The sequence below is a fragment of the Fusarium flagelliforme genome, assembly GCF_020744385.1.
Source record: "Fusarium flagelliforme strain FIESC 12 MPI-CAGE-AA-0113 chromosome Unknown B0J16scaffold_7, whole genome shotgun sequence".
Lineage (NCBI taxonomy): Eukaryota > Fungi > Ascomycota > Sordariomycetes > Hypocreales > Nectriaceae > Fusarium > Fusarium flagelliforme.
Genome location: NW_025763509.1, coordinates 422,521 through 449,105, shown reverse-complemented (window position 1 = coordinate 449,105; position 26,585 = coordinate 422,521). Strand labels below are relative to the sequence as shown.

Here is a 26,585-nt window from a genome sequence, read left to right as displayed (position 1 = left end):
TGGTTTACTCTAATTGAGCGTCATAGTTGCATTCGAGGCTGTGCTGGATAAAACGAGATGATGTGACCTTAACAAGTCATCTAGAGTTTCATCTCCGTCTCCGATTAGTCACCTTCGCTTACTCTTCCGACTAGTACTCTATTGGTCGATCTGAATCAAGATCCATGCGTATGTCGCAGATCTTACCAGATTAGTCCCCCTGGATATCCGTTGTCCGATGACTAAGTAGATCTACACCGGTCTTTACGGGGATCTAGCCCCATGGCGGTGATTATCAGATCTCCCGCGCAGAGCCCATTGGCAACCACGTTTCTCACATGAAGCCCCCCTCATTCTTGTTTGTCACTCCAACCCTTGCCATGAGACTTAAGCATAGTTTCCAGGTAACCAAATCACCGGGATGGAAGGACGGAGGAGAATATAAATCGTTTAAATGCCCCACGTAAATGCATTGCAAAATGAAAGAGACTCACTCGTCATAGCTCACTGGTTCTTGAGCTCCATCTTTTGCACTTTATAAGCAGATCTTCTTGGCTGAGGTCTTGGCCACCATGTCTAATTTACTCGACCCAAAAGCCCTGCTGGATCCCCGTCAAAGATCCCTCAGCGAAGCAGGCACGGTCTCTACCTTTGGAGACAACACAACCGCCGTTCCAAGCATCAACACACAGACCCCCGAAGAAAAAACCATTTCTTTTCCTCCCAACACTTCTCCCTTTTGCCACTCCCCCGCCGATCTGAACAAGCTCCATGACCCTAAATCGCTCGACGTGCTGCGCAGTTTCGGCGGTTTAGCTGGTCTGGCGCAAAGTCTCAATGTGGATGTCACCACCGGTCTCAGCGTGGATGAACTTCAAACACAGACTGCTTCAGATCGTGTGCGCATTTATGGCAAGAACCAACTTCCTGCCAAGAAACCAAAATCTATTTGGAGATTGGCTTGGATTACTTTCCAGGAAGCTGTTCTTGTGCTCTTGACGGTGGCTGGTACCATCTCTCTCGCGCTCGGTCTTTACGAAACCTTTGGAACGACGCATGCGCCTGATGATCCTACTCCCGTCGATTGGGTTGAAGGTGTCGCCATTCTTTCTGCTGTCGCTATTGTCGTGGTTGTTGCTTCGCATAATGACTGGCAGAAAGAAAAGGCGTTTGTCAAGCTTAACACGAAGAAGGATGATCGCGAGGTCAAGGTTCTTCGGTCTGGCAAGTCGATGCTTGTTAATGTCGCTGATGTCGTCGTCGGCGATGTCATGTACCTTGAGCCAGGTGATTTGATCCCCGTCGATGGAATTTTTATTGATGGACATAATGTCAAGTGTGATGAGTCTACTGCTACTGGCGAGTCCGATGCTTTGAGAAAGACACCTGGTGCGAAGGCTCTTACACCTGACCCTGCCCGAACCAAGGAAGCTGATCCATTCATCATCTCTGGATCGCGTGTTCTTGAGGGTATGGGAACTTTCATGTGTACTTCTGTTGGCGTCAACAGCAGCTTTGGTAAGATCATGATGTCTGTTCGCACGGATATCGAGTCTACACCTCTGCAGAAGAAGCTCGAAGGTCTGGCTGTGGCTATTGCTAAGCTTGGCGGTGGTGCTTCTGTTCTCATGTTCTTTATTCTTCTTTTCCGCTTCTGTGCGAATCTTCCTGGTGATGATCGACCAGCTGAGGAGAAGGCTTCCACATTTGTTGATCTTCTGGTCGTCGCTATCGCGATTATCGCTGTCGCCGTTCCCGAGGGTCTTCCTCTTGCTGTCACCCTTGCGCTTGCTTTCGCTACCACGAGACTCCTAAAGGAGAACAATCTTGTGAGAGTCTTGAGGGCTTGTGAGACTATGGGTAATGCTACGTGCATTTGCTCTGACAAGACAGGAACTTTGGTAAGTCTTCCTCATACCAGACATCGTCCTTCGCTAACAGTTTAGACCACGAATAAAATGACAGTTACCGCCGGTCGCTTTGGTTCCTTCACCTTCACATCCGACATTCCCACCTGGGCCTCAACCCTCCCCGCCGAGTCCAAGAAACTCATCACGCAATCCGTCGCCGTCAACTCGACCGCCTTCGAAGGCGAAGAAGACGGCGTCGCCACCTTTATCGGCTCCAAGACCGAAACCGCGCTGCTTCAACTAGCCAAGGACCATCTTGGCATGCAGTCCCTCGCTGAAACCCGCTCGAACGAACAAATCGCTGTCATCGAACCTTTTGACTCGGCGAGGAAGTACATGACTGCTGTTATCAAGGTTCCTACCGGTTACAGACTTCTCATTAAGGGTGCTTCCGAGATTGTTCTTGGATACTGTCAATCTCAGGTTAATCCTTCCAACGGTGCTATCGACGGTCTGGACCGCAAGGCTGCTGAGGATGCTATCAAGGCTTTCGCTGAAAAGTCCCTTCGTACCATTGGCATGGCCTACAAGGACTACCCCGAGCTTCCCGACCTCGAGAACCTCGCCGATCTCACACTCCTCGGTATCGTGGGTATCCAAGACCCCGTCCGTCCCGGTGTTCCCCAAGCCGTCCAGAACGCCCGTCGCGCCGGCGTAGTAACCCGCATGGTAACCGGCGACAACATCATAACCGCCCGCGCCATCGCCACCGAATGCGGCATCTTCACCGACGGAATCGTGATGGAAGGACCCGAATTCCGCAAACTCTCCGAAGAAGAACTCGACCGGATCATTCCTCGTCTGCAAGTTCTAGCCCGTTCATCCCCCGATGACAAGCGCATCCTCGTCACCCGTCTTAAGGTCCTCGGTGAGACTGTCGCTGTGACAGGTGATGGAACTAACGATGCTCCTGCTCTCAAGGCAGCGGACATTGGTTTCTCGATGGGAATTTCTGGTACGGAAGTTGCCAAGGAGGCGAGTGAGATTATCCTTATGGATGATAACTTTGCTTCGATTATTACAGCTTTGAAGTGGGGTAGGGCCGTGAATGATGCTGTGCAGAAGTTTTTGCAGTTTCAGATTACGGTCAACATTACGGCTGTTATACTGTCCTTTGTTACGTCTATGTACAATCCCGACTATGAGCCTGTTCTCAAAGCTGTTCAACTGCTCTGGGTAAGCCACGACGCATCGTCTTGTGTGAAATATGTACTGACATTTGCAGATCAACCTTATCATGGATACCATGGCTGCTCTCGCTCTTGCAACGGATCCCCCTACTGATTCCATCCTCGACCGTCCTCCCCAGCCCAAATCCGCACCGCTCATCACCATGAACGTAAGTACACCCTCTCCATCCATCAAACCACCACTGACATCCTCAGATGTGGAAAATGATCATCGGTCAATCCATCTTCCAACTCGTCGTCGTTCTCGTCCTCTACTTCGCCGGCGGTCCCATCCTCGGCTACGACACATCCATCGAAGCCGAAAAGCTCCAACTCGACACGATCATCTTCAACATGTTCGTCTGGATGCAAATCTTCAACGAACTCAACTGTCGTCGTCTCGACAACAAGTTCAACGTCTTTGTCGGCATTCACCGCAACCTGTTCTTCATTGTCATCAACTGCATCATGATCGGTCTACAGGTCGCCATCGTCTTCGTGGGTAACCGTGTTTTCGACATTGATCCTGATGGTCTGGATGGTGTTCAGTGGGCTATTTCCATTGTTATTGCTGCGTTTAGTTTGCCTTGGGGTATTCTGGTGCGATTGTTTCCTGATGAGTGGTTTGCGCAGTGTGTTTATTTTGTTGCGCCGCCTTTTGTGGCCGTGTATAATTGGATGGCCAAGGGTTGGAGTAAGTTTACTGGTTTGTTTAGGAGGTCGAAGAAGGCGGATAGCGAAGATGGGAACTCGACTGATGGGGGCAAGGAGAAGTCGTCTACTTCTGGGCCCATGATCGTTGAGCCATAGGCGTGTAAGGGAGAATTGGTAACAGGTATGGTAGGGTACGGGGTAAAAGCGTGGTTGGGAGCGACAGTACAATCATCAGTTTGTTTTAGTATTTATGAGCAGTCTAAATAGAAATAAAAATAGCTCGAGAAATAATTTCATCGTTCCAAACTCCCGATCTTGTCTAATGACGGTGCCCATTCCCATTTACTCCTACTAGGTGTTAACAGCAATCTGACACCTGTGGTGTGCATTGCCTCATCCGAAAAATAGTAACCTGACGCCCACCCATATTATTTCCCTTCCGACTGTGGTCTCGATCACAAACAAGCCATTAACGACCTTAAGCGTGATTGCTTCTTTAAGACCGGTTGTTGTCGAACAGCAGTTAAAACAGCCAAGAGGCTTGACACAACAGCGATTTCGAACTGCGATGTTGAGGTTGATGGAACCAGTAAGACCCCGTGACTGTAGTATCCGGGTAATTCGTTCTCAAAGCCATTGTGATGATAGATAGCCATTATTGACCCGTCGTCATCACCACCACGCTGCTTTTCTAGGTCAACTAATTCGTATCGTAGAGGTCCTTTCTCTGTTGGATGGACCTGCCATTCGTATTGGTTGTTGGATATGTTGGTACCGTTGAAGTGGTCTCCTGAGACTGTGAGGTAGGGGTATCGGACGAGTTGTTGTCTAAATATCTTGCCGGGGAGCGGGTGACTTATGTACCCCGAGCTCTGAGTCGTGGACGTTACGGTATGCAATTTAAAGGAGCATCCCTTCTCTCGCGATGTTGGCAGCGACCTAAACGTGTTAACAAACAAAGCTACTTCAAGGTTTCAACTGAACTTACACCTCTGCTTCCACAGGATCGCTACCCAGTGTTCTTTCCCTAATGCACATCGATCCATCATCTCCCACGTCGACTAAGAACCGGGCATTATCTTCTGGCCGTTCTCCGTTGGGTTTGTGCATGGCAGTTAGCTCGACCTTGTAGTCCTCTGAGCCCATGGGGTGTTTCGCCAGCGTGTTTACGCATGGCTCGGAGAGGCGGTAGACTGCAAAATGTGATGAGGTGTTATCATGTTTTGAGATGTAGAGCACTTTTGATAAGTGTGATGGGACATGGGAGATGATGTTCTGCATGATGGCCATGGTATGGGTATAAGTTTGGTTGGGTTAGATAAAGTATGCTCTACGAGGGCACAGCAGCCTTATATATACCATCAAACCTTCCACGTCAACAAGCCAAGAAATGCCGACGTCTTGTGTCAAGTCGGCGTGCCTAGAAAGAGTTTAAACTACACGCCAAGTCCATGCTTAACAAGGATAAACTCCACATATCAGCGTGTTGCATATTGTTTATTCGGCGAAGCGCAAAGAGTTTAGTAATGTGGGCCAATCATGAACTCCGATGATGATCACCAGGGACTAATCCGGTAATGAAATTTCATGTCCGACTTGGGGCCGATCAGATCTGATTGGTTGTGTTGAGGACACAGCCACGGGGTAAGCAATGACAATTACAACAACTACAAAATTTAGGGTCATTCTGACTGCTCAGTTGACGTGACACATGATAGCTACTCACTTGTTCGGATTGATTTCGTAATTCTATGATCACTTTCTGCAGTTTCACATGTCTTGGAGGGAATTAACCGACCTATGTCCGATCGGAGAAATCATCCCATGACAGAGACGAAATCCGAGTGGAGACTACGACTCCGACTCCGATTTTGACAGACACAGTTATGTCACGAGTTTACTTGATACGCAAAGCAAAATCGGAGAATAGACATTACTTTTTGTCATTAACTAATTAAGGTATTAAGAATAGAAAACATAAGAACAGTCATCATTGCTGCGCCTGCACACCCCGTCTCAAGTACCCCTGCACCTCATGCAAAGGCATGTATCCAAACATATCCACAAACTTCTTCATACAAGCACTCCGTCTCCCAATATGTCCAGGCTTAGAGCTGATACCAGACTTGGCAGCCTGATGATCCAACTTGTCCTTTCCAAGGACCAGTAGCGGTCCTTCGCACGTCAACATGCTAGCGACAAAGTTGAGCGCAATGTCCTCGCAGTTGAAACTGTCGTCAACCAACTTGCGCACGTCGGTCATGATATCATCTTCAGAGTGATAATACTCCAGATAAGAGATATGCGTAAACGCAAGACCGGTGAGAATCATACTATAACCATCCTGCCCCTTGCAGTTAAAGTTATACATGGGCGTCTCAGTGACTTCATTCATCGTCCAGCAGCGTCCAAAAGCGCCTGTAAGACGATGCATACCCGCACGACGCCACTCCTGGAAAGCGTACTCCAGATCACCGGTGGTGTTGTAGTTCCAGTCATCGTCAGAAAGAAGAATGCCTTGTGTTCTGTAGAGAGGATCGGGGAGGAACTTTTGGTTCAGGCTGTTCTTCTTGGAGAGACGGTAGCGCACGAGAACGCCGTGTTCGCTCATGTAGTCTGGGGGTGGTGCCTTGTCGATTTCGTTCCAGACGACGACGATTTCGTAGAGGGAGGGGACTTTGTTTTCGGTGAGGTGGAGGAGGGTTTTGTTCAGTTGGGCGGAGCGCTTGTAGGTTTGGATGGCGATGCTGTCACAAATCAGTGGATGTTCTTGTTGAACAGAGTAGGGGATGCAACTTACGTGAACTGATCCTCCACGAGATCACTCGTCTTGTTAACGACGTCATTCCAGATCGTCATATTGGCAGCCTCATCACGCTTTCCACAGACTTTCTCCTCAGACCAAGTAGAAAGATTGCGGACCTCAGCAAACTGAGGCGGCGGCACAACGACTTCTTCCTCCTTCAACTCATCGTAGTTGACGCCGTAGATAGAAGCCAGGGTCATGCAGACAATGAAGCTGATGATGGAGATGACGAGGACCATGTACTTCTTCTTTTGGCTGCGGGGCGCGTAGACGGGAGAGGGTAACGCCTCAAAGTATGTTTCGGTGGCGAGGGGCTTCAGCTCATCTTCGCTGCTTGAGCGGGATGTGAAGCTTGAGTTGTCTTCGCTGGTTGTTCGGGACATTGTGAAGGAGTGTGGGCAGTACGAGACTGGAAGAGAAGAAGCAGCTGTGTATCGGGGAAGACTAACTGGGAGGAATGGGTGGGAGAGAGGAGGGTGATTAAATGAAGGTTATCGAGTCAGGGCTGACGACGCAACTGATCAACACTGGCAGAGGGGAATCATACGGGAAGAAATTAGCTGCAGATACCCGCCAGCACTGTCAATCCACTTCCCGTCTTTATTCAGATATCAGGCAATCAGCTCCTGTACTACCAACCGTTTCAAGAAAAGGATCCATCTCTTTTGTTCTTCTTCGCTCTGGCCGAAATGCTCCTTTCCACCGCAGGGCTGGACTCTCAAAAAACCCCATCTCATTTAACCTATGGCTGGATTATCGACCTTAGTAAAACTTCAGCTCTAGAGCTACAATCCATCTAACGACAATAGTGTACAGGCCTCCACAGTGGGCTCGCTATTCGGGACGCTTCCCATTTAGTAAGGGGTCATCTGCGCTGGTAGCTGTGAAAATTGTTTTAGCACCTCAGCCACAGTACGTCTAGAACAAAAGAGTAGGTCTTCCGACTGACAGGTACGCTAGAATTGACTATTTGAGACTATTGTTTGTACTGCACCGTGCATGGCTGTTCTGCCCCACTACAGAGATCAAGCATTCAGTGAGTCACCTGCATGTCTTGGCTGTCGGTAATCGTTGAATGTCTCAGACATAGCAAACAACGACAATCTCAAACATTAATCAACTACGTCAAGGACGGATTTGCATCAGTGCATTTAGCAAACGAACTACGGAAAGACGTCCCTAATTTACCATCAATTCATTTCAGCCAAGCCACAGTGCGTTAACAATTGACGGATCACAGTGGCAGTTTCACTAAAAGCGCCCACTAACCGAACTGACAGAGCAGCTGCGGGGGGTCAACTCACACTATTGAATCACTGACTCGTCTTCGCAGCGTCAACTGCTATGGAGACCAACACATTAATTCTTTGCCTCCAGCTTCTTTTTACGTAGCTTACTCTTCTCCTGAGCTGATCAATGATCCGCATTCGTCTAGAACTTTACAGGGGCAGACCACTAATTAATTGAGCGACGGGACGCTTGATGAATAGCCTTTCAGCTTCCGTGCAAACAGCCTGCCGAAACATCTTCTTTTATTGGCGGCAATGACCGAATTGACAAACGCCAAAGGACCCCTGAATTGAGTTGCGTTTTCGCTTAACTGTAAAGTTATCAGGTAACTGGCGCTCCATCAAAGAACCTTCCTGTGTTTCTTGTCTTCCATCTCTTTCGTCATACATTCTTTTGCACTCGACGTTATTCCCGATGGCGACATACGCAAAGCTTCCCCTGCTCTCCAAAGGGCCTGCGCAGCCTGATAAACCATCTTCTCTCAAGGTCGGCTTATACATGGTGTATGTACTCCGAGTGCGCTGCAAAAACTGTCTACTGACCAATGACATTAGCGCATGGATCGTCTCGTCGAATATCACCATTCTCTTCAATAAATGGCTGCTTGACACAGCTGGCTTCAGTACGTTTGCGCATCCAAACATTGACTTGCAAATCTAACAATTCACAGAATATCGTATGGTAACCTAACATCCGCAATTGAGACTATCGTGCTGACACTCTTCACAGCTATCCTGCTAGTAACATGGCATCTCATCTTCGCAACCGTCGTAACCCAGATCCTCGCCCACACAACAACATACCTCGACAGCCGCCATGACCTCCCCAACAACTGGGACTTCTTCCTCACGACCGTCCTCCCCATCGGCATCGTATCATCCGGCTCCCTCGTCGCATCCAACTTTGTATACCTGTACCTCTCCGTCGCAGTCATCCAGATGCTCAAAGCGGCATCACCCGTCTCCGTCCTGCTCGTTTCATGGATCTTTGGCGTCGTGAATCCCACACTGGAGAAGATACTTAATATTCTTGTCATCGCTGTCGGCGTTGCGGTCGCTAGTGCGGGGACGGTGGAGTTTTCGGCTATTGGATTCTTCTTTCAGATGGGTGGTCTTGCGTTTGAGGCTGTGAGGGTTGTTATGACGCAGGTTATGCTTAATGGTGAGGGGTTGAAGATGGATGCGATGGTTGGGCTGTACTACTATGCTCCCATCGTCGCTGTGTTGAACCTCCTCGTGGCGTTTGTCATTGAGGTTCCGCACTTTGATATGGAGGACTTCAATCGGGTTGGATTCCCCATGTTGTTCTTGAACGCTGCTGTTGCGTTTACGCTGAACTTTACCAGCATGGTCCTCGTAAGTACACCCCCACAAAACACTGATCAATACTGACTTTCGCAGATTGGCAAAACATCCGGCCTTGTAATGTCCCTTTCAGGCATCTTCAAGAATATCCTCCTGGTCATCTGCTCCGTTCTAATCTGGCACGTCACCATCACACCGATCCAGCTCTTCGGATACAGCGTCACGCTTTGCGCACTTGTTTATTACTCTCTTGGCCGAGAGAAGCTAAGAGAGGGCTACGAGGCTTCATTGAACTGGGTATCTGGTGTGGCCACCAACAATGGTGTCTCCATCAGAACTCGGAAGGGTGTGTGGATAGCCTTGGGATCTGTGGCATTCTGCGTGACATGTATTACGCTTGCCATTGGGTATCACACTGGAGTGTTGAGGTCTATAAGAGAAATGCTGTGGTAAAAGCTGGAAGGGCTTGGGTGGTGATGCGTTTCTAAAAGTATTAATAAGAATAGATTGTTTACTTCAATTGGCCTTGTATTTTTCCGTGACGCGGAAGGGTGAAATGAAGTCGAGAGCTCTTTACTTTAAACTTGGTAAAGTCAATCCAGGCCATCACCTCGGTTCCTTGCTCGGGTTCGGAATTGATCCCGTCCATGAGCGGAAACTGTGGCAGTAATTACTCATCAAGCGAGCTTACAGATCACTCTATGATTGGTCGATGTGCCCCCGGTTCTGTCAAGTGGGGTCTTCCTCAAATCCGACTCCGATTTTGGCGCCAAAGTCAAACTTCCTGATGCAGGGTAGAATTAATCGGACTTTCTTTATAATCGGATATCACACCAGCGAGATAGAAAATAGTATTAAAGTGATCTTGTTCCATGTAAATGACTATCATATAACAAGTAATCAAATGCTAAAGTCATTGTAATCATTCTTTACTTACAATATCGCATCTACAAACCGCTTTCATTACGACAATGGCAGTTACAACATCAATGCATTCACTCTTCGCGAAAATCACCGGGCCAAAGCGGGTCAAGATCAGGATAAAGTAACATTTCCCCATACTTTACTCACCCACTCCATGGCTAATAACCTCAAAGGCCCGATTATGATTATGTCTTTCTCACAGGCTACGGTCCGGAAGCACAAGGGCAATATCTCCGCGGCAAGCTCCTCTTATTTGTGCCCGAGAAACAACATGTGCAAAGCGTACATCTCAAGTTCACAAGCCGAATGTGGTTAGGGTATGTTCCAAAACTCCATCAACCGTTGTACCAGTTCTGACCATCCTCAGGGACCATGCAGCACCCACAGAACAAGCCACAAAATGGCAACAGAGAGAACAGACCATACACTCGTGGTCACCCTTCCGAACCGTCGATCATCCTAGCAAAAATGTCCTCAACGGAAAAGAATATGAATGGCCCTTCGAGCTCTTCATCAAGGGTAATCAAGACGAAACCTTCAAAGGCTGCAACCGGTGTAGTATAACATACCTCCTCGAAGCCTCAACCGAGCCCCAAGACGTACGCTCTTTCACACCAATTCGCATAATCCGCACCCCAGCATTCTCATCATACGAACTCATGGACCCATCATCAGTGCATGGCAAATGGTCTACGAAAGCAGAATACAACATCTCAGTACGCCATCGCGCTATTGCGCTCGGTGGACTTATTCCCATCGATGCTCAGGTTTGCGCATCAAGTAAAATTGCCAAAGCAAGGTTTTATCTGCGGGAAATTCATACTGTTGACGACGTGTTTGAGGGACAGCGTGTTGTTACGGAGTGGCCGTTGGATGTGAAGAAGGAATCTGAGTTGCAGTCTTGGCAGCAGTGTTTGCATCTACCACTTGCTGTGAGGAGTTGTTCTCCCGATCTTTCGATGCATGGTGTCAAGATTAGTCATACTTTACATTTCGAGGTGACTTTCGTCACTGATGGCATCACGACAGAGGTATATTATTTTCATCCTTGCTATTGAGATGGCTGCTAACTGTTTCTAGGAAGAGATTTCGATGCCGATCCATCTGTTCATCTCGCCGGAGTTACCAGTCAATGGCTGGGGTATTTTCGTTCAGAATCAAGACATCACATCGAAAGAGGTGAAGGATGTGCTGGCAGAAGGGATTCGGGTCCCACCAAGATACTGCGATGTTGAGCTTAGTTTAGAGGGATATGGATTACCCGTCGGTACACCACCTCCAGCATATAGCGAGTGTTGATATCACGGGAGTCAAGAGTAAAGCATGTCAAAATGAATAGAAGCGAGCGCGTTGTAAAGGGTAAAATTATTGTTAACTAATAAATCATGTCATGATACTTTGAGGATAATCGCTTTGAGGCGTGATGTATTGATCCCAAAGAACCTGTTCAAGTTAGCATAACTCATAAAAGCAAATGCCTGTTGCTTGACTTACCCAGTCAATTGCATCAGGTCTAAACCAATCAACATTATTCGCCCAATCCTCGAACCGAAGCTCAACGTCTTCTGGTAGAACCGTGGGCTCAGGTTCACGCTTCTTCAAATAAGATCTGCCAAAGTCAGTTCCCGTAGTCCACAATTACCAGAGGTAACTTACCGTAAACACCTTAAAACGCGATAAACATTCGAACAAGCAGGACTCTTCATCTTCAAAGCCTCCATCCTCGTAAGAGCAGCATCGATAGCACTAATATGCCCTGTCAGATCCGAACTGTCGGGCATATCAAGCATACATGACGTCAACGCCACAGCACCATGGAGCGAATTACAACTGATGGCGCCCTTGACAAGCCAGCGATAGCATTTGAGACGTGGAAGTTCAAAGAACTGGTGATGAATGTCGAGAAGTGCTAAACCGGATTTAATACACTTATCGCGCGATTCAGCGCGGAAGTGTGTCGACTTGGAACTGTGGAAGGGTCGGTGGAGGAGGAGGTAGAGTTGATGCGCGTAGGTTTGCAGGGTACACCAGTGGACGTAGCCTTCTGTGTTGAGGATACTGCGGGACCCGTTTATGAGGTAGACCGTGTCCCATTCCTGCTGTTCTTGGGACACGGCGGTGTCATATTGAAGCAAGAGCTGTTCGTTGAACTTCTCGGGACTGGAAATGTGGGAGCAGATTTGAGTTGAGAGCTGAAAGAGACGGACTTGGAATTTTATAAGGGTCATGTCGGTGAACTTAGATTGTGTCGGGGGCGATTCCGTTATGCCGTGATCGTGGATGTCGCTGTCGTTGACCCATGCTGGCATTGCAGCTGTCATTTTCAAGAGGTATGTCAAGTCGATATCGCGGAAACAGAGAGCTTGATCAGTGTGGATGATCAATATGCCAGCCCAACACCGTCTATGCCGTTCGCGTTCGATATAATTAGCTATCGGGGCACCGGCGTGACATCGTAACGCTGTGGCAATGTTCAAAGCACTTCCGAGAAGCGCCCAAGTATACTCCGGTCCTTCGTTGTGAGAAATCGTGTATACCAGTATAAGCAGAGCTTCAAGGGTATCCAAATCGTGACGAATCAGGAATTGGTCCTGAGAAAGCGACATCATAGCAGCATTTCGAAACTTCTGCGACAGCGCTAGCAAGTCTCGAGGAACGCTTGGATCTTGCCAGAGAAGGTTCAAGCCGGCATCGTCAGTCTTGAGAGTCTCGAGCGTGAGAGACATGATTGCGAAGAGAAGCGCTAGCCAGGATAGACTCGTCTTCTCCGGGGCTTCGGTGAAGGCTAGGAACTGTTTTTGGAAGGTTGGACCGTGGATGATGTGGAAGATAGACGCCAATGTGCCAAAGTATCGGACGACCAAATACTCTGTCACTGAAGGAGGAGGAAGCATCGCCAGTAGGTCTTCAATCGGGATATTCGGTCCAAGCGAAAGCGTAACAGTCGGTCTCTGAGCATCAGTCGCATTTCCAACAGGTCTCCTCTCCACATCAGGTCTTCTCAAGATACAATCCCATCGCTCCTGGATTGGTTCTGGCGTCCCACTTGTCTCCGAAGCCTGTACGGGTATCGGTTCAGAAACAATATTATCCAATCTCGGTTCAACCACAACATTAGAAGGTCTAGTCTTCCTCCGACCCCTTGGTCCAGTAAAGTTAGACCCATATGCGCAAGAATCCTCCCAGCCACGTTTGAGACACGTGTTGCAGGGGAGTTGCCGGTCGCATTTGAGTTTAGAGTGGCGGCAGGGGTCACAGTTGAGAGGTTTTCTCGGGCGGCGTTTGGGGGTTGTATGGCTTGCGCCGCTTGTGCTGCTGGGACTTAGGTGCTCCATGGTAGATTGTTTCTGATTGAGGATGATGGTGAAGTTGGGTTCGGAGAGGGTCAGATATCGGAGTCGGAGTCGGATTTGGAGTCGGGGCTTGGTGGCGGTACGATTATGTCATGCTTAGCAGTCGTCCGATTGGTCAATTTATTTGGGGCATCGGAGATGACGATCGGACATGTCTGAACATGAGAATAAAACATCAGTAAAGTGAGACCCGAAAGAATTGCGGAGATGTACGTTGAACAATCTCAAAGCATCAGAAGAATTAGCCTCCGAAGGACTAGGAGACGAAATAGTTTAGTCACTTTATGGGATCTTAGACTAGCTTTTAGGTCACTTTATTTTGGCGCCTGAGGCCTTATAGGACCTGAAGTGTGTTACATATGTCTGGGCACCTCTAACACTATTGTATAAGCTTGATAACGCCCCGTTGCTCCTTGCTCATTGTCGTACGCGTAAATGATGGCGTTGATGGTGGTCAGTGCGCTTCCAGTGCAGCCAGGCGCTATGAAACTGTAGATGGCGGCCTTGCTTTTGTGTTCAGATCCATTCAATTACCCCGTTGGTGGTGCTTAACTCTTGCTGTATAGCCCGGGTCATGCCGTCGAGTCTCATATTGAACCCCTTGACTTCCTTGACAATCTATTCGTGATTCTGTCCATTTCGGTCTTGATTCTGGCGTCTTGGGCTTCGAGATGGTTGTCCCGGGGTTGCAGAAAGATCAGACCGGGCTGTTGGGAGGAGCACTGATCCCCATGCCAGTTGTACTCGGAAAAGTCGTACAAGCACATATCGGCATCTCAGCGGCCATATTCTCAATACAGGTCATCTCGTGATGATGCGCAAGAGCATCGCGATCCACGATCCGAGAAATCGTCGCAATACGTCCGTGATAACCCATTAGTACATCGTACGGAACAAAAGCTGTCCATTCTGGGGGTCTGACGTGTCTAGCCATGCTTGCAAAAGACGCTGTCCACTGAATTTCGTGTCTTGTGGACCGTCACCTGTTGGATACACATGGAAGTGCTGCTGCGGAACCATATGGCACGCTTGCATTCCCGGACCGATATTTAGTCCAAGGCACCAATGTCGACCCATCCCAGTAACGGCGCAGCGCCTTGCAGAGCCCATGATAGCTGCACGGAACGAATCCACAATCTCTCGGGCCCGCGTAGGGGCCATGAGTTCCCACGGTGGGAGGATTATACCGCTTGCGTTTTCGGATTCTTCGTCGAGTGATGCTGAGCATGAGCGTTTGCGCTTGCGTATGAGAGACTGGGTGGGACGCAAGGACATTTGGGTGATTTGGTCGTTTGATGAGGTTGCATCAAGAGCGAGGTAGCGAGGGTCGCGACGGCGGGTCGGGAGAGGGATGTGGGTTGCGCAAGAAGCTATACTCACTCATTAGTGATAGCCGAAGATGAGGTGAAGCATAGGTACCGTTGAGATGGTCTTCCAACGGGGAATTCTCTGCAAGATGGCAGCCAGAATGGCGCACGATATGGTACTCCACAACAACCCGTCGCTGCGGACCAGGTTGAGGCAAACTTGGAATCACAGTATCCAGGTTCCCTTCCGTAACGAAAAGAGGAAATTCATGCGAGCGATGACTCTTGTCCAGTGCAAAAGCGACACCATGCCAGGTCTCATCAGGCCGCAAACAAAAACGATCGCGAAAACACAATGCAGCTCGTCCACAAGGTCGCGAAATGTGAGGAACGGATTCTTGGGGTCTTGGTATAATCCAGCAAAGTGTTCTTCATTTGATGTCGCCAGGAGATGGAAGTTCCATCCGTAGGAGCGCATCCGGGGGGTTATCGATGTGTCGTCGGACATGCTGGTGTTGGTGTTGGGAGGCAAGATTGATGGAGGCGCTGGTCAGGGTGTTGAAAGGATTGACCGTCGGTCGCCTAAGAGACGAAATAATTTGATCATCTTATGGATGCGAGCTTAGGCTACTCATCCTAAGCCTTAGGTGACAATTCTTCTGACACTGACACGCACCTGGCGCTGTATTGATTTACCTTATCGATAAGATGATGGTCATTGATAAGATTACAGACAGTCAGCAAATGCAGCCTCACCATTGGTTGCTCAGTGAAGTAGGTGAGTCAGCGACACAAGTACCCACCCTGAACTCCTCATTTATATGCGGACCTACTTCCTCAACAGTTGGTATGTTCAGAGGACGAATGCAGAATATAGTATTAACAAAGGCTCAAAGGGGACTACTATAGATGACGCGGTATCGCTGAGCCTGGACAGGGAGCTAGATGAAACATTTCTTTTCTGAAAGCTTTTGCCATCTTGTCCATCACCAGTATCCACCAAACATCAGAACCGTGGCAAGTTCACGTTTTTCCACGTTGCAAAAGATGCCAATCCATTGAATTTGAACCCCTTGACGGGTCGATCTCTCAAGGAAACTAGTGCGAAAAGACTTGAAGTTACAGAAAGGACATGCAGCCAATAAATGTAGATCCGAAAGTTATCGGTCTCGGGCGATCGCAATAGCATAGCGCGACGGGAACTAGAAATGCCGTCTTGAACGGCCCACATCAAGAACCCGTCTCCCGAATACGTCACCGCAAGATCCCAACTCCCCGCATAAAGGTCCATTCTGAACCGAAAACTAACAAGACACTTCACCGACATCTCCAATTCATATATCAAGCTTCATCACAATGACTGACCGTTACGTCGCTGTTCACAAAGCCGCCAGCGGTCCCGGAGACGCTCGACCGACAGCAGATCAAATCATCAAAGACGAGAAACTCGAAGGAAAGTTGACCGACCATGTTGTCTTCATCACGGGCTGTTCAGCGGGTATTGGTGTCGACACTGCCAAAGCGATGCATCTCACCGGGGCTACTCTGTATTTGACCGCTCGCAACCTCGAAAAAGCAAAGACAGCTCTGGGTGATCTAGTCGAAAGTGATCGCGTTCATCTTCTTGAGCTTGACCTGGAATCGCTCGAAAGCGTTCGATCATGCGCTGCGAAATTCCTATCCGAAAGCCCGAAGCTTAATACTCTCATCTGCAACGCTGGTGTTATGTGCACACCTGAGGGACGGACCAAGGATGGCTTCGAAACTCAATTCGGAACAAACCATCTCTCTCACTTCCTCCTCATCAACCTCCTCCTGCCAGCACTACGCAAGGGCGTAACACCCGACCGCGCAGCACGAGTCGTCATCCTCTCTTCCCTTGCCCACCGCTTCGGCGAAGTCAACTTCGACAACGTCAACTTGGAGGGTTGCTACGATCCCAACAAAGCCTACGCCCAAAGCAAAACCGCCAATCTCTGGACCGCAAACGAAATCGAGCGCCGCTACAGCTCCGAGGGCATTCACGCCTGGAGCGTCCAACCTGGTGCTGTGTTCACTGATCTAGGAAGACACATGTCAGAGGACGCGAAGAGCAAGATCGGTGGAGATCCATATCTTCAGAAGGTCTGGAAATACTCACTTCAAGGTGCTGCGACGACCGTTTGGGGTGCTACGGCGGAGGCGCTGGAGGGACAGGGAGGAAAGTATCTTGAGGACTGTCAGATTATTGGGAAGTGGGATCCTGAGAGTTCGATGTATGAACCTGGGTATGCGGAGTGGGCTTATGATGAGGAGAAGGCGAAGAAACTTTGGGAGAAGTCTGTGGAATGGGTAGGGCTTTAGATATAAGCAACTGCATGACGACGGAGTCCGTTTATAGACAATATATGAGGGTGATTCGATGATCAATGCAAAACAAACCGTAATTGTTAAATGAGTCTTTCGATATCTGTGATCAAATTCACAAATCTTATTTTATGAACCTCCTTGTCTTGACATTTGCAAGCCTAAGCCATTCGGAAAACAGTGTAAGGAAAATGTCTCACGGTGGAATCCTCTTCGTTCATGAATCGTAACTAGCTCACTTCAGTGGGATCATTATCGGCCTATAGCTCTCGCTCTCAGGCCCGGATAAAACCTCACCGGACATCATGCCCACAACATATGCTTCTCCAACAATCACCCAGTGGTCTTGTCTAGCACGGATGATTATTGGGGCCTGACAACCCTTCAAAACCACAATTTTGTCATTCATCTGGACCTCGGCTGGACATAAACCAATCCGCTCATTTTTGGTGGTGAAGAAACGTCTTCCCATAGCCGTTCGGTTGATAGCATTGTATCGTTTCTGGATCACTTTTGGGCGCGCCTTTCCTGGATGTTGTAAGAACGGCTCAAATCGACCACGGCGTGGGCTATCTACGCCAGCGCCAATCACTTCCAAGAAATCACCGTAAGAGCACGTCTTTGCCCGAGTTGAAAGATGGTACCATCGCAGGATCGTCGACGCGCACTCATGCGCGATGGTGAACGAGCCTCCGAGTATCGCCACAGCATCAGCTATAATACCTTCGGCGATAAGCGCTCGGGGGAATTGAGACATATCTATCACAGCTTGGGTATCCCTAGCTGCCTGATAAGACCGGACCTTCCTGCCGAAAGGCTTTATACCTGCCTCTGCTTGCCAAGATGGAAGCCAGCTTTGGGACTGGTCTGGCCCTAGGCATTGCCCCAAGCAGATGAGATCAAGGCTTCCTTGCCTGACCGCCATGAAATGGACGAGGTCCTGGAAGACCTTGCGAACAGGTCTGTTATAATCAGGAGCTAGGTCTTGCGTCGATAAATCTGATGTCATACCGAGAAGTGCATATAGCTTATCACGAGGATCGGTAGCATGGTAATCTCGAGTGGATCGTAGAAGATGCATGACTGGCATTGCCCCGGCCGCTCTGAAAGAGTCAAGGTCCCTGAACTTTTGGAAACCGCAAGAACGTAGAAGAGGTGCGAGTGCACCTCTGCTAAACTCTAGTCGGATAATTGCCGAACAGACCCTTCGCAGGTAGAACCAAGGGAAGGTTGTGCGTCCAAGAACGATGACTAGCGCTCGTGCTGCAACAACCTCCTGTACTATCCAGATACGCCTCCACCAGGTCTCTTGGAAAAGCTTTCTCAACCCACTCAGCGCGTCATGCTTGTAGGATAAAATAGTCCGTCTTCTTTTGTCATTGTTGTATTCCAGGATCATATCCAAAGTAGGAGCAACGTCAGAGGTGGGGTCCCCGAGCCAAACCACGACGGATGCCGCCGCGGAGTAGATCTTTTGCATCATACTGACTTGGTGACTTCGCTCATGGTTGTCGCTTTGATTTATGCAAATAGCATCAATCCAAAGCCTTCGACGTTCCTTTGGATGTCTAAGTCGCAACAAAGCTGTGTGGAGATTTCGAGCTGTGCCAAGCTTTTCCCCGTCAACCAGAATCTCTTCGACTTGCTCTGGATCTCCCCAAGCATATGATAAAGCATCGTACGCCCTTGAAGCTTCATTGTTTCTATTGCAATAGTAAGTGTATATGGGTTTATAGACAACCGTTGGAGCCCTATGAAAGTTCAGCAAATTTGAGTAACAGTAAGGTCGCGCTTGCTTTACCCTTGCTGATTGGTACGGACGATGCGTTCATTTCCGGTGTTTTTATGACCGTACGTCCAGACCTTATGTCTTCGGGTCTTGGAAGCTACCTTCGATCGCAGTCGTTTGAAATCTAGGGTCCCTTCGATAGCGTCTCTGTCAGATCCTGGCATCAGCGTCAGAATCCGAATTTGATTATCGTAAATCAGAGGCTGATAGATGTAGTGATTCATGGTTAAGAATCCAAAGCCCTAGGTAGCTGAGATGATCTTAGTCCAGAGACCGGAAAGATGTCTTTATCAGGTTAATATGTTGGGCTTGGTATCAGACGTTAGGCAGAAACAAGGCTCTCAGTTTGTCAGTTGGTTTTGCACCGCCACGTCTGACATGCAGCTTGAGCCGCACTCGGCAGCGAATATTGATGTAGGCATACTGGCGAGGCTTTCTACTACAACGCATTGTTTGTTGATATTTGTTAGAGGTTTATAAAATAATGCCATCCCTACATTTGCGGGCGAAAGTTAAGCTATGAATCAAGCTTTGCTTTATTGCATGTTCTTTATCCTTTACCTTATGAATGTACTATAGTTTCTGTAAAAATAGTCGATAGCTGCGTAGACTGTACTTGTTTTGCTGAACTTGGCGAGCTTATGTATTAGTAATATAAGTTGGCTTCTCCTCTTAACCGATGGGTATAGAGTAAGCGACCAATTTCCCCAGCATTTGCAAAGAGATGATCATCGCCAAACCAACTGCCCGATTAAGCTACATGCAATCCCTCAGGACTCCAGGTCTATTTCCGTCCAATAAAAACCCCCGGTTCTATGCAACGCTTTGACTAAAGTCGTCTGCCAAGGACATAAGGGAGGCGCAGTATTCGCTTTCCATAAAACCGACTACCAAGGATACATTATACTATGCGAGGGAAGTGTAGTATTTAATTAGCTGATTTCGTCCTGTTATACGTAGCATTCTATCTCCTGACTAGCACCTATCAGACAACACTCGTTATGCTATTCTCTCACTTCTTGATACTTTTCGGAAGCTCCTTAGTGACAGCAAGCCCAACTCCACCATCACCCCAGCAGTCCACCGAAAAGCATGGCGACGTAGTGTACAGCGTCTACCACCATGCAGCGACCCGTTCTAAACTATCCTTCGTCAAGAACTCCGGCATATGCGAAACCACACCCGGAGTCAACCAGTATTCAGGCTATTTATCCGTGGGCGAAGATGCCAATATGTGGTTCTGGTTTTTTGAGTCTAGAAACAGACCCCGCACAGCGCCTCTCGTGAGCTGGTTCGGTGGCGGACCAGGCAACTCAGCGCAATACGGCATGTTCACTCAACATGGACCCTGCGAGATTCTGGAGGACGGTACTGAGCCTACTCTGAGAGAGCACAGTTTGAATACCCATGCCAATGTGCTCTATATCGATCAACCAATTGGCTCTGGCTTCTCCTATGGCGATGGCGGAAAAGTCAATTCTACCAAACAATGCTCTCCTTACGTTTGGGCCTTTCTCCAGTTGTGGTTCGAGGCATTTACCGAGTACGAGAACCGAGAGCTTTCGGTATTTACTGAATCATATGGTGGACATACCGGCACAGACATTGTCAACTACATCCTCGATAAGAACCTGGAGATCAAGAATGGGAAGACCAGGGGCGATATCTTCAATGTCAAGGCATTGAGCGCTAGTAACGCTTGGTTCGATGCACGCATACAAGAGAAGGCCAACCTCGATTTTGCGCTCAACAACTCATACAGGCCCCTCATCAACGAGTCTCTTCACAAAGAGCTCATGACAAAATACAAGACTGAGGTCCTACCAAGTCTAGAGAAGTGTGACGAGACCGGAACTAGTAAGGACTGCTCTGCAGCGTATCAGGGCTATCTCCTCGGTATTGAACAGCCAATCTGGACATCTGCCATGGATACATACCCTGACTGGATCATGGCCGATGTCCAACCTGGCGGCGTTCGCCCTCCGACCCATCATGAGAAATATCTCGAGAGGTCTGATGTGCAGAAAGCAATTGGAGCCAGAGTCAACTATACAGAGAGCGGGGGCCAGTTCGGTATTCTTGAATCAGGCGATGGTAAGTCTTTCCTATCGTCAGCTAGACTTCTGGCTAACAGCTTTACCAGATGCTAAATCATTCCTCGGCGAACTGTCACGTATTGTTCAGGATGGTGTTCAAGTTCTTATATGGGCTGGTGACTCTGATTACGTCTGCAACTGGGTTGGCACGAAGAGAGTTTCGGATGCAGTGGACTGGCCGAGAAGGAAGGAGTTTGCTGAGAAGGAACTGAAGCCTTACAAGGTTCAGGGTGTCCAGAAAGCTAGCTTCAAATCTGTGAAGAATCTGCATTATGCGCGAGTTTTTGATGCTGGTCATAACGTCTGGTGGTACCGTAAGTATAACACCCGGGTGAATAGAGCGGTTACTGACTTTAAGCAGAGCCTGAGACTTCATTACAGATAATGACGCAGTTTCTTTCAGGAAAGGGTCTGTCCTCTACATAGGTTCCGAGACAGAGACCATTAACCCCACCTTTTACCTCCTTAGCCTGGGACCGGTTGATAGAGATGGGAACAAGGAGAACAATTGTGATGGTCATAAAGTTTAATTTGATGGCTGGTAGGAAAGTACAATTTAGGGAAAAAATACAAAATCTTACAGATTAGCTATAATGATAATTAAGGACTTCTAACATGTATTTTATCTATCTATTTCGCCTTGCCGTTCTGGAGTAGAAGGTTCTTAGTTCCTTCAGGCACCCCCTTGATGACATCCTTCAATGCGATACTCTGAAGATATTCACAGAGACCGGCAGCAGACTTTCCAAGACCAAGGAAGTAAGCCGCAACTCCAGCAACATGTGGTGTAGCCATAGATGTACCGGAAATAGACTTTGTAATGTTTCCAGGCCATGTGCTCAAGACAGCAACGCCGGGAGCGTAAAGGTCAACAACCTTGCCGAAGTTGGAAAAGCTAGCAACGGTGTCGTCCTTTGTTGTGGCGCCAATGGTGCAGACGCTGGGCTCCCTAGCAGGTGAGTTGCTCGAGGCATCCAAGGGCCTGCCTTTCTCGTCGCCGTTTCCGGCAGCCACAGATGCGAAGAAGCCGGCTTCGACGAGAGCCTTGGCAGCATCGTCAATACCCTTGGAGGGGATTTCTCCGAAAGACATGCTGACGACAACGCCCTTGGGGCAGTTCCTTGTGGGAGCGTCCTTCAGGACCAAGTCCATGCCAGCAATGATAGAGGATCTTTGGCTTGTTAGTTACGGTATTGAAGCGAATTGGAATGGGATGACGTACGCAACTCCTTCTCCGGTTGAGTTGAAGAGCTTGATACCATAAAGTTGAGTCTTCTTGGCAACTCCATATGTCTTTGAGCCGATGGTGCCAGCGCAGTGAGTGCCGTGGCCGTGGTCATCAATCCAGATATCATCAACATACGTGGCGATAAACTCGGCACGACCTTCGAATTCCTGAATTCTATTAGCGGTGGTCTCGATAGAACATAGAGATGTCATACGGGATGTGCTGCGTCGATACCAGTGTCAAGGACGTAGGCGCATGTGCCCTTGCCAGCTGATGAATCATATGAGTATCTTGTTGCTCCAGTAGTCTTGCTTGAAAGTCTCGCAAGACCCCATGGTGCCTGCTTTTGGGTAGCAGAGATTCTGGCTGTTGAGTCTTGCTCAATGTACGCGACCTATATGTATCACATCAGTAATTATTCCAGGGCCAATGTACACATACACATACGTTAGGGTTGTTGCGCAGGTTCTCTACCTCGCGGGCCGAAAGACTTGCAGAGAATCCACCAAGAGTATCAAAGACCACGTCAGGCTCGACAGCAATGGAGTTCACGGCTGAATCAACGTGTGTAGTGGTATCGGATGCTGGCTTCATCATGACGATGTATTTTCCCTCGATACCACTCTCATCCCGCGTGAAAAGGGGTGCCCGCTTTTCGAGGCTAGCTGTGGCAGAGCCAGCCACAAGCAGACCTGTAGAAACAGTTGAGATACGCATTTCGGTTGATGGATTTTATCAAGGTGAATCAAGACAATGAGATGAGGGATAAAACCAACAAACTGTTGCTACATGTTCATGCTTCTTATACCGCCTGGATGGGGATCTACAAAAGGTCTTTCGACTCCACTATCGTCTATCACGGGGCTCTGTTGGGAAGGTCGAACATCCTGGTCAAGCATTGAACGGGTCAAAAGGTCCTCCTCTCAGGGGTTTCTCGATCTAGCAGGGATCGGCTCGCTTCCTAATAAAGTATGTGGTCTTCCGATTACAAAAGTTCATAGACCTTTGTATGTATTGAGCAAGTGCTATGACCAATCTTTATTATTATAGTCCACACAAGTTCCATCACTATCTAGCTAGTCCTGGGTTTAGGTCTGGTAGTTATCAAGAGGAAGAATTGATTAAGCATATTTTTGGGTCGGGCCAAATCGGCTCCACTCGATGCGAGGTGGTCCCTCAAAAGGTCTAGCGCCTGTTTGCAATCACAGTTACAGCAAGATTTCGGACAATAAATCGCTTAATTGGCGACAGCCATAGTGACTGCTATGAGCTAAAGCAGTGCTTAAGAGAGAGGAAACCACACCGACCTGTCCCAATCAACATTCTCTTTCGCCGATTCAATTCGATCGTGACATGTACCAAATAACTTATCCCAAACTCGAGTCTGCTTACCGTAATTATGGCTCTTTCTATATCCCTTACGGTGATGCAGGTCATGATCTTCAATGACGAGTTCAGCACCGGCCAGCTGCAATAGCCAGTTCAAGGTCGAAGGAGGCATGCCATATACTCTGAGTCCACTATGACCAAGGACCTCTGTGAAGGCGATGTACTGATGGCACACCCACCATTCGTAGAAGCTCAAGGGAATTCCAAAACAGTAGAATGTCGCCCACGTCAAAAAGGGCACACCAACCATATCGAAGAATTCCTGTTCGTGATCGGCATATGCCGCAAGAAGAGTGTTGGGGTGTTTCGTCAAATGATGAGTTCGGTGGTACTTCCACAACGAATCAATGTCGTGCATAGCCCGATGGTACACATAGAACCAAAAGTCAAGGATAATGCCATATAGTCCGATTTGGAAGTACAGCCAAGCCCACCAAGACAAATCGCTCATGGTAGACAAAGGAGACTGACTGGTGTCATAGCTAATGAACGTAGCCAGAAGGATGCGGGACCCAGTAGTCTTCCATAGGGACGAAACCACTTTGTCAACGCCAACGTCAGGCACTCCATCGCGCTCATGAGCATCCCCATCCAGGAACCCATACTGATGCCCGACTTTGCGTGCAGCCTTGACTTGGCGAACAACAGTCCAGCTGAACATGGGGAAGTACAGAAGGAATACGGCGACAGGGTGAAGGGCGTCTTGATGTGCATAAGAAAGCAAAGCTTGATGAACTGCAATCGGAGCAAAGGCGTGTAAGAGAACCCACACGTGACCTTGCCACTGAGCAAAATATGGCATCTTGTCGGTTTTCTGATGGACAGGCACGTCCTCGCCTGGGCCAACTGGATAGGCGTTCAAGGCATGAATGACATGGTGGTTGACACCCCATTCTGACTTGTTGCCAAGCGGCCAAGTGGATTTGATTGAGTCTTTTGGTTGCATGTTTGCTTTCACACTCAAGAGTGCGTCTTTTGCAGGTATGATCGATAGAGAATGATGGCAGGTTAAACTGAATATATGTAAATCTTGATTCTGGACGACGTCTATAATTATTTATGATGAATATGACTTGTTATATAGAGATACAGGCTTCAGTGATAATTCGTTGTAAAGGTAATGCCGAGGTAACTTTGGCATGGGTGGGTGGAAAAGGTCAAATGCGTGATGCCCTCACTAGTTAGTAGTCGCAAACTTAGCCGTTTCCACTCAGCTCCACACCTCGAAAAGGCCATGCATCACAACAACCGTAGTACATGCCTCGATATAATAAAGAAATGGTAGAGAGAGATAGTTGAGGAAAGAAAGCCGAATCTTTACCTAAATGGTATTTCAACCACAATCGGATTTCCTCACTCTCAATCAAGCCATGAGAAAAGCTCCAGTGAGTAGTTCTTCATGACCATTACAGAGATACTACCATAACTGACGCCTCAAGTCATCTTCTTCTTCAGTACCTAGGTATGTCAGAAGGATGGTCTCAATTATGCGCTGTTCGGTCCATCGCAAACTTGACTTGAAGTAACTACAGGATGAATGGAGACAACTTCATGACGTAGATACACATGCCAAACCGACAACTAGATACTCAAACAAAGACTACTGACGAGGTAAAAGAAATAAATAACCGTTCAGCAAGCAACTCAACGGGTCATGGTGTCTGTTGTTTTCTTTACTCCTGTGCCGATCACGCCCAACAAATAACTATCAAATGCACCATTCCCAGTAGAGACTAGCTTGCGAGTGAACTTTATGCGTGCGCGATCTGACAACAGCATAAAACAATCCCCGCACGGCTAAGTCACCAATTCACTTTAATTTACCGTGCGGGACGATTTCCGTCCCTCGTGAAGAGAGGCCTGATGATGCGTATCAAAGTGGCGAATGAGAATCCGCAAGACTGTCGCTAAAGCGCTTGTCAATGCATGTGATTGTCTACCAAGATTGCTGGCTAAAGACAAAAGAGAAATAGGGTAGATGATACAGCACAGTCGCCAAAACAATGAAGATGGCACATGCAAATATCACGGTTATAAAACGTGCATGATCTCGGCTTCTGCTTCGCTCATCGCAGTCGTCACCGATCTCAATAGATTATCGCGTAGTTTCATGATCATCATTGTTATTGAGCTTGACATTTTGTCGCTGGAACATGGCTTGCAATCTGATCATTGACCTGCGGGTATGGTAAATTGACTTGCCTGGATTTCGGTACAGACCATGGTGGTACTGAGCTCGTCTTTTTACGGCAACAGCTTGCCTTTCAAGCTATCGCTCCATCGCAGGGCGTAGCAGGCTTTACACATGTGTTATAATTAAATATTTTAGGAGGCTAACAGTTAAACTTGTACCGCTACATCAAATATAGAGCTTAACCTATACCCAGGAAGGTTCATCGATTCATACACGCGTGCCTATCAGGCTCTTTGCTACATACGCTCATGGTAGGACAATTACTGAAATACGATTTGCGAAAAGGTCTTTTCAACATTCCAAAGCTAATATCATGAGGTAGCGCTAAGATCCTGTTACTTAATAGTTATTCCCACCTATGCACCCCTACTGATCCTAGTTTAATTCCGTAGCTACAAACTCCTCCCAAGTAGGAGTGACTCCTTTCTCACGAAGCTTATCCCTCAAGCCATCAAGATCCTCCGTTTCGCTCTTCAAAATGAGTTGTATGTCAATAATCTCATATCTGACCTTGCCTTCGCCGAAGATGTCATCAAGTGCTGGGGTGAGCTCTAGATAATCCGTGATCTCATTCTTATCCAGGAAATAGATGTAACCAATGCAGACGCTCATTGTGAAATGTTATATATAGGCTGGTAAATAGATATGAGCTTGAGCGTTGCTTTCCAAGACGAAGTCGCGAGTTTGAGAAAGTGGGAGCGACGAGACGGATGCCGGCGTCAACTTATAGTCCACAACGGTTTCCGCGTTAGAGGCTATTTGTGAGTTGAAACGTTGTAAGGCTTATCTAAGAGCGGTTAATATCTGTACAGCCTCCGTGTGTTTCGCTGATTGACTGGTAGGTATC

General features: G+C 48.2%; 13 protein-coding genes across 13 annotated transcripts; 5 read left to right on the top strand and 8 right to left on the bottom strand.

Moving 5' to 3' along the window:
• The first annotated feature begins 334 nt into the window (after window positions 1-334).
• B0J16DRAFT_375163 (uncharacterized protein) lies at window positions 335-3,941 on the top strand. Its single transcript, XM_046130669.1, has 4 exons — window positions 335-1,880; window positions 1,926-3,065; window positions 3,115-3,228; window positions 3,275-3,941. The coding sequence occupies exons 1-4, from the start codon at window positions 552-554 to the stop codon at window positions 3,866-3,868; spliced, it is 3,177 nt and encodes a 1,058-aa protein (XP_045978617.1). The 5' UTR covers window positions 335-551; the 3' UTR covers window positions 3,869-3,941.
• On the bottom strand, window positions 3,942-5,093 carry B0J16DRAFT_375162 (uncharacterized protein). The gene is made up of 2 exons (XM_046130668.1): window positions 4,701-5,093; window positions 3,942-4,651 (listed from the first exon to the last, which is right to left on the bottom strand). The coding sequence occupies exons 1-2, from the start codon at window positions 5,000-5,002 to the stop codon at window positions 4,168-4,170; spliced, it is 786 nt and encodes a 261-aa protein (XP_045978616.1). The 5' UTR covers window positions 5,003-5,093; the 3' UTR covers window positions 3,942-4,167.
• Window positions 5,094-5,632: 539 nt separating this feature from the next.
• B0J16DRAFT_417807 (glycosyl transferase family 64 domain-containing protein) lies at window positions 5,633-7,055 on the bottom strand. Its single transcript, XM_046133709.1, has 2 exons — window positions 6,513-7,055; window positions 5,633-6,459 (listed from the first exon to the last, which is right to left on the bottom strand). Exons 1-2 carry the CDS (start codon window positions 6,899-6,901, stop codon window positions 5,703-5,705), a joined length of 1,146 nt encoding a protein of 381 aa, XP_045978615.1. The 5' UTR covers window positions 6,902-7,055; the 3' UTR covers window positions 5,633-5,702.
• Window positions 7,056-7,939: 884 nt separating this feature from the next.
• B0J16DRAFT_375160 (triose-phosphate transporter family-domain-containing protein) lies at window positions 7,940-9,593 on the top strand. Its single transcript, XM_046130667.1, has 5 exons — window positions 7,940-8,311; window positions 8,363-8,430; window positions 8,479-8,484; window positions 8,538-9,163; window positions 9,209-9,593. Exons 1-5 carry the CDS (start codon window positions 8,223-8,225, stop codon window positions 9,563-9,565), a joined length of 1,146 nt encoding a protein of 381 aa, XP_045978614.1. The 5' UTR covers window positions 7,940-8,222; the 3' UTR covers window positions 9,566-9,593.
• A 436-nt stretch (window positions 9,594-10,029) lies between these two features.
• Window positions 10,030-11,335, top strand: B0J16DRAFT_403896 (uncharacterized protein; the record flags this gene model as incomplete). Its single annotated transcript, XM_046132751.1, has 4 exons — window positions 10,030-10,157; window positions 10,210-10,353; window positions 10,404-11,067; window positions 11,117-11,335. The coding sequence occupies exons 1-4, from the start codon at window positions 10,084-10,086 to the stop codon at window positions 11,333-11,335; spliced, it is 1,101 nt and encodes a 366-aa protein (XP_045978613.1). The 5' UTR covers window positions 10,030-10,083.
• Window positions 11,250-13,646, bottom strand: B0J16DRAFT_309691 (uncharacterized protein). The gene is made up of 3 exons (XM_046124925.1): window positions 11,693-13,646; window positions 11,531-11,645; window positions 11,250-11,479 (listed from the first exon to the last, which is right to left on the bottom strand). Exons 1-3 carry the CDS (start codon window positions 13,369-13,371, stop codon window positions 11,420-11,422), a joined length of 1,854 nt encoding a protein of 617 aa, XP_045978612.1. The 5' UTR covers window positions 13,372-13,646; the 3' UTR covers window positions 11,250-11,419.
• A 619-nt stretch (window positions 13,647-14,265) lies between these two features.
• B0J16DRAFT_323735 (uncharacterized protein) lies at window positions 14,266-14,664 on the bottom strand (the record flags this gene model as incomplete). Its single annotated transcript, XM_046125790.1, has 1 exon — window positions 14,266-14,664. The coding sequence occupies one exon, from the start codon at window positions 14,662-14,664 to the stop codon at window positions 14,266-14,268; it is 399 nt and encodes a 132-aa protein (XP_045978611.1).
• A 153-nt stretch (window positions 14,665-14,817) lies between these two features.
• B0J16DRAFT_180913 (uncharacterized protein) lies at window positions 14,818-15,316 on the bottom strand. Its single transcript, XM_046122599.1, has one exon. It carries the CDS (start codon window positions 15,202-15,204, stop codon window positions 14,923-14,925), a length of 282 nt encoding a protein of 93 aa, XP_045978610.1. The 5' UTR covers window positions 15,205-15,316; the 3' UTR covers window positions 14,818-14,922.
• A 637-nt stretch (window positions 15,317-15,953) lies between these two features.
• B0J16DRAFT_348368 (uncharacterized protein) lies at window positions 15,954-17,099 on the top strand. The gene has a single exon (XM_046128728.1). It carries the CDS (start codon window positions 16,053-16,055, stop codon window positions 17,037-17,039), a length of 987 nt encoding a protein of 328 aa, XP_045978609.1. The 5' UTR covers window positions 15,954-16,052; the 3' UTR covers window positions 17,040-17,099.
• A 178-nt stretch (window positions 17,100-17,277) lies between these two features.
• On the bottom strand, window positions 17,278-19,055 carry B0J16DRAFT_323733 (heterokaryon incompatibility protein-domain-containing protein; the record flags this gene model as incomplete). The annotated part of the gene is made up of 2 exons (XM_046125789.1): window positions 17,278-18,745; window positions 18,844-19,055. 2 exons carry the CDS (start codon window positions 19,053-19,055, stop codon window positions 17,278-17,280), a joined length of 1,680 nt encoding a protein of 559 aa, XP_045978608.1.
• A 701-nt stretch (window positions 19,056-19,756) lies between these two features.
• Window positions 19,757-21,455, top strand: B0J16DRAFT_403886 (putative carboxypeptidase S1). Its single transcript, XM_046132750.1, has 3 exons — window positions 19,757-20,925; window positions 20,975-21,241; window positions 21,289-21,455. The coding sequence occupies exons 1-3, from the start codon at window positions 19,833-19,835 to the stop codon at window positions 21,351-21,353; spliced, it is 1,425 nt and encodes a 474-aa protein (XP_045978607.1). The 5' UTR covers window positions 19,757-19,832; the 3' UTR covers window positions 21,354-21,455.
• Window positions 21,289-22,872, bottom strand: B0J16DRAFT_403880 (peptidase S8/S53 domain-containing protein; the record flags this gene model as incomplete). The annotated part of the gene is made up of 4 exons (XM_046132749.1): window positions 21,289-22,098; window positions 22,150-22,322; window positions 22,370-22,549; window positions 22,603-22,872. The coding sequence occupies 4 exons, from the start codon at window positions 22,870-22,872 to the stop codon at window positions 21,558-21,560; spliced, it is 1,164 nt and encodes a 387-aa protein (XP_045978606.1). The 3' UTR covers window positions 21,289-21,557.
• A 565-nt stretch (window positions 22,873-23,437) lies between these two features.
• B0J16DRAFT_357855 (uncharacterized protein) lies at window positions 23,438-24,490 on the bottom strand (the record flags this gene model as incomplete). Its single annotated transcript, XM_046129562.1, has 1 exon — window positions 23,438-24,490. The coding sequence occupies one exon, from the start codon at window positions 24,488-24,490 to the stop codon at window positions 23,438-23,440; it is 1,053 nt and encodes a 350-aa protein (XP_045978605.1).
• Window positions 24,491-26,585: the final 2,095 nt, after the last annotated feature.

Coding starts and splice junctions, on each gene's coding strand:
- B0J16DRAFT_375163 (XM_046130669.1), top strand. CDS start 552: ATGTCTAATTTACTCGACCCAAAAGCCCTGCTGGATCCCCGTCAAAGA. Junction 1,881..1,925: donor CTGACAAGACAGGAACTTTG/GTAAGTCTTCCT, acceptor CTAACAGTTTAG/ACCACGAATAAAATGACAGT. Junction 3,066..3,114: donor AAGCTGTTCAACTGCTCTGG/GTAAGCCACGAC, acceptor TGACATTTGCAG/ATCAACCTTATCATGGATAC.
- B0J16DRAFT_375162 (XM_046130668.1), bottom strand. CDS start 5,002: ATGGCCATCATGCAGAACATCATCTCCCATGTCCCATCACACTTATCA. Junction 4,652..4,700: donor GATCCTGTGGAAGCAGAGGT/GTAAGTTCAGTT, acceptor TAACACGTTTAG/GTCGCTGCCAACATCGCGAG.
- B0J16DRAFT_417807 (XM_046133709.1), bottom strand. CDS start 6,901: ATGTCCCGAACAACCAGCGAAGACAACTCAAGCTTCACATCCCGCTCA. Junction 6,460..6,512: donor CTCGTGGAGGATCAGTTCAC/GTAAGTTGCATC, acceptor GATTTGTGACAG/CATCGCCATCCAAACCTACA.
- B0J16DRAFT_375160 (XM_046130667.1), top strand. CDS start 8,223: ATGGCGACATACGCAAAGCTTCCCCTGCTCTCCAAAGGGCCTGCGCAG. Junction 8,312..8,362: donor AAGGTCGGCTTATACATGGT/GTATGTACTCCG, acceptor CAATGACATTAG/CGCATGGATCGTCTCGTCGA. Junction 9,164..9,208: donor ACTTTACCAGCATGGTCCTC/GTAAGTACACCC, acceptor TGACTTTCGCAG/ATTGGCAAAACATCCGGCCT.
- B0J16DRAFT_309691 (XM_046124925.1), bottom strand. CDS start 13,371: ATGGAGCACCTAAGTCCCAGCAGCACAAGCGGCGCAAGCCATACAACC. Junction 11,646..11,692: donor CGCGTTTTAAGGTGTTTACG/GTAAGTTACCTC, acceptor TGACTTTGGCAG/ATCTTATTTGAAGAAGCGTG. Junction 11,480..11,530: donor GACCTGATGCAATTGACTGG/GTAAGTCAAGCA, acceptor TAACTTGAACAG/GTTCTTTGGGATCAATACAT.
- B0J16DRAFT_180913 (XM_046122599.1), bottom strand. CDS start 15,204: ATGTCCGACGACACATCGATAACCCCCCGGATGCGCTCCTACGGATGG.
- B0J16DRAFT_348368 (XM_046128728.1), top strand. CDS start 16,053: ATGACTGACCGTTACGTCGCTGTTCACAAAGCCGCCAGCGGTCCCGGA.
- B0J16DRAFT_403886 (XM_046132750.1), top strand. CDS start 19,833: ATGCTATTCTCTCACTTCTTGATACTTTTCGGAAGCTCCTTAGTGACA. Junction 20,926..20,974: donor TATTCTTGAATCAGGCGATG/GTAAGTCTTTCC, acceptor CAGCTTTACCAG/ATGCTAAATCATTCCTCGGC. Junction 21,242..21,288: donor TCATAACGTCTGGTGGTACC/GTAAGTATAACA, acceptor GACTTTAAGCAG/AGCCTGAGACTTCATTACAG.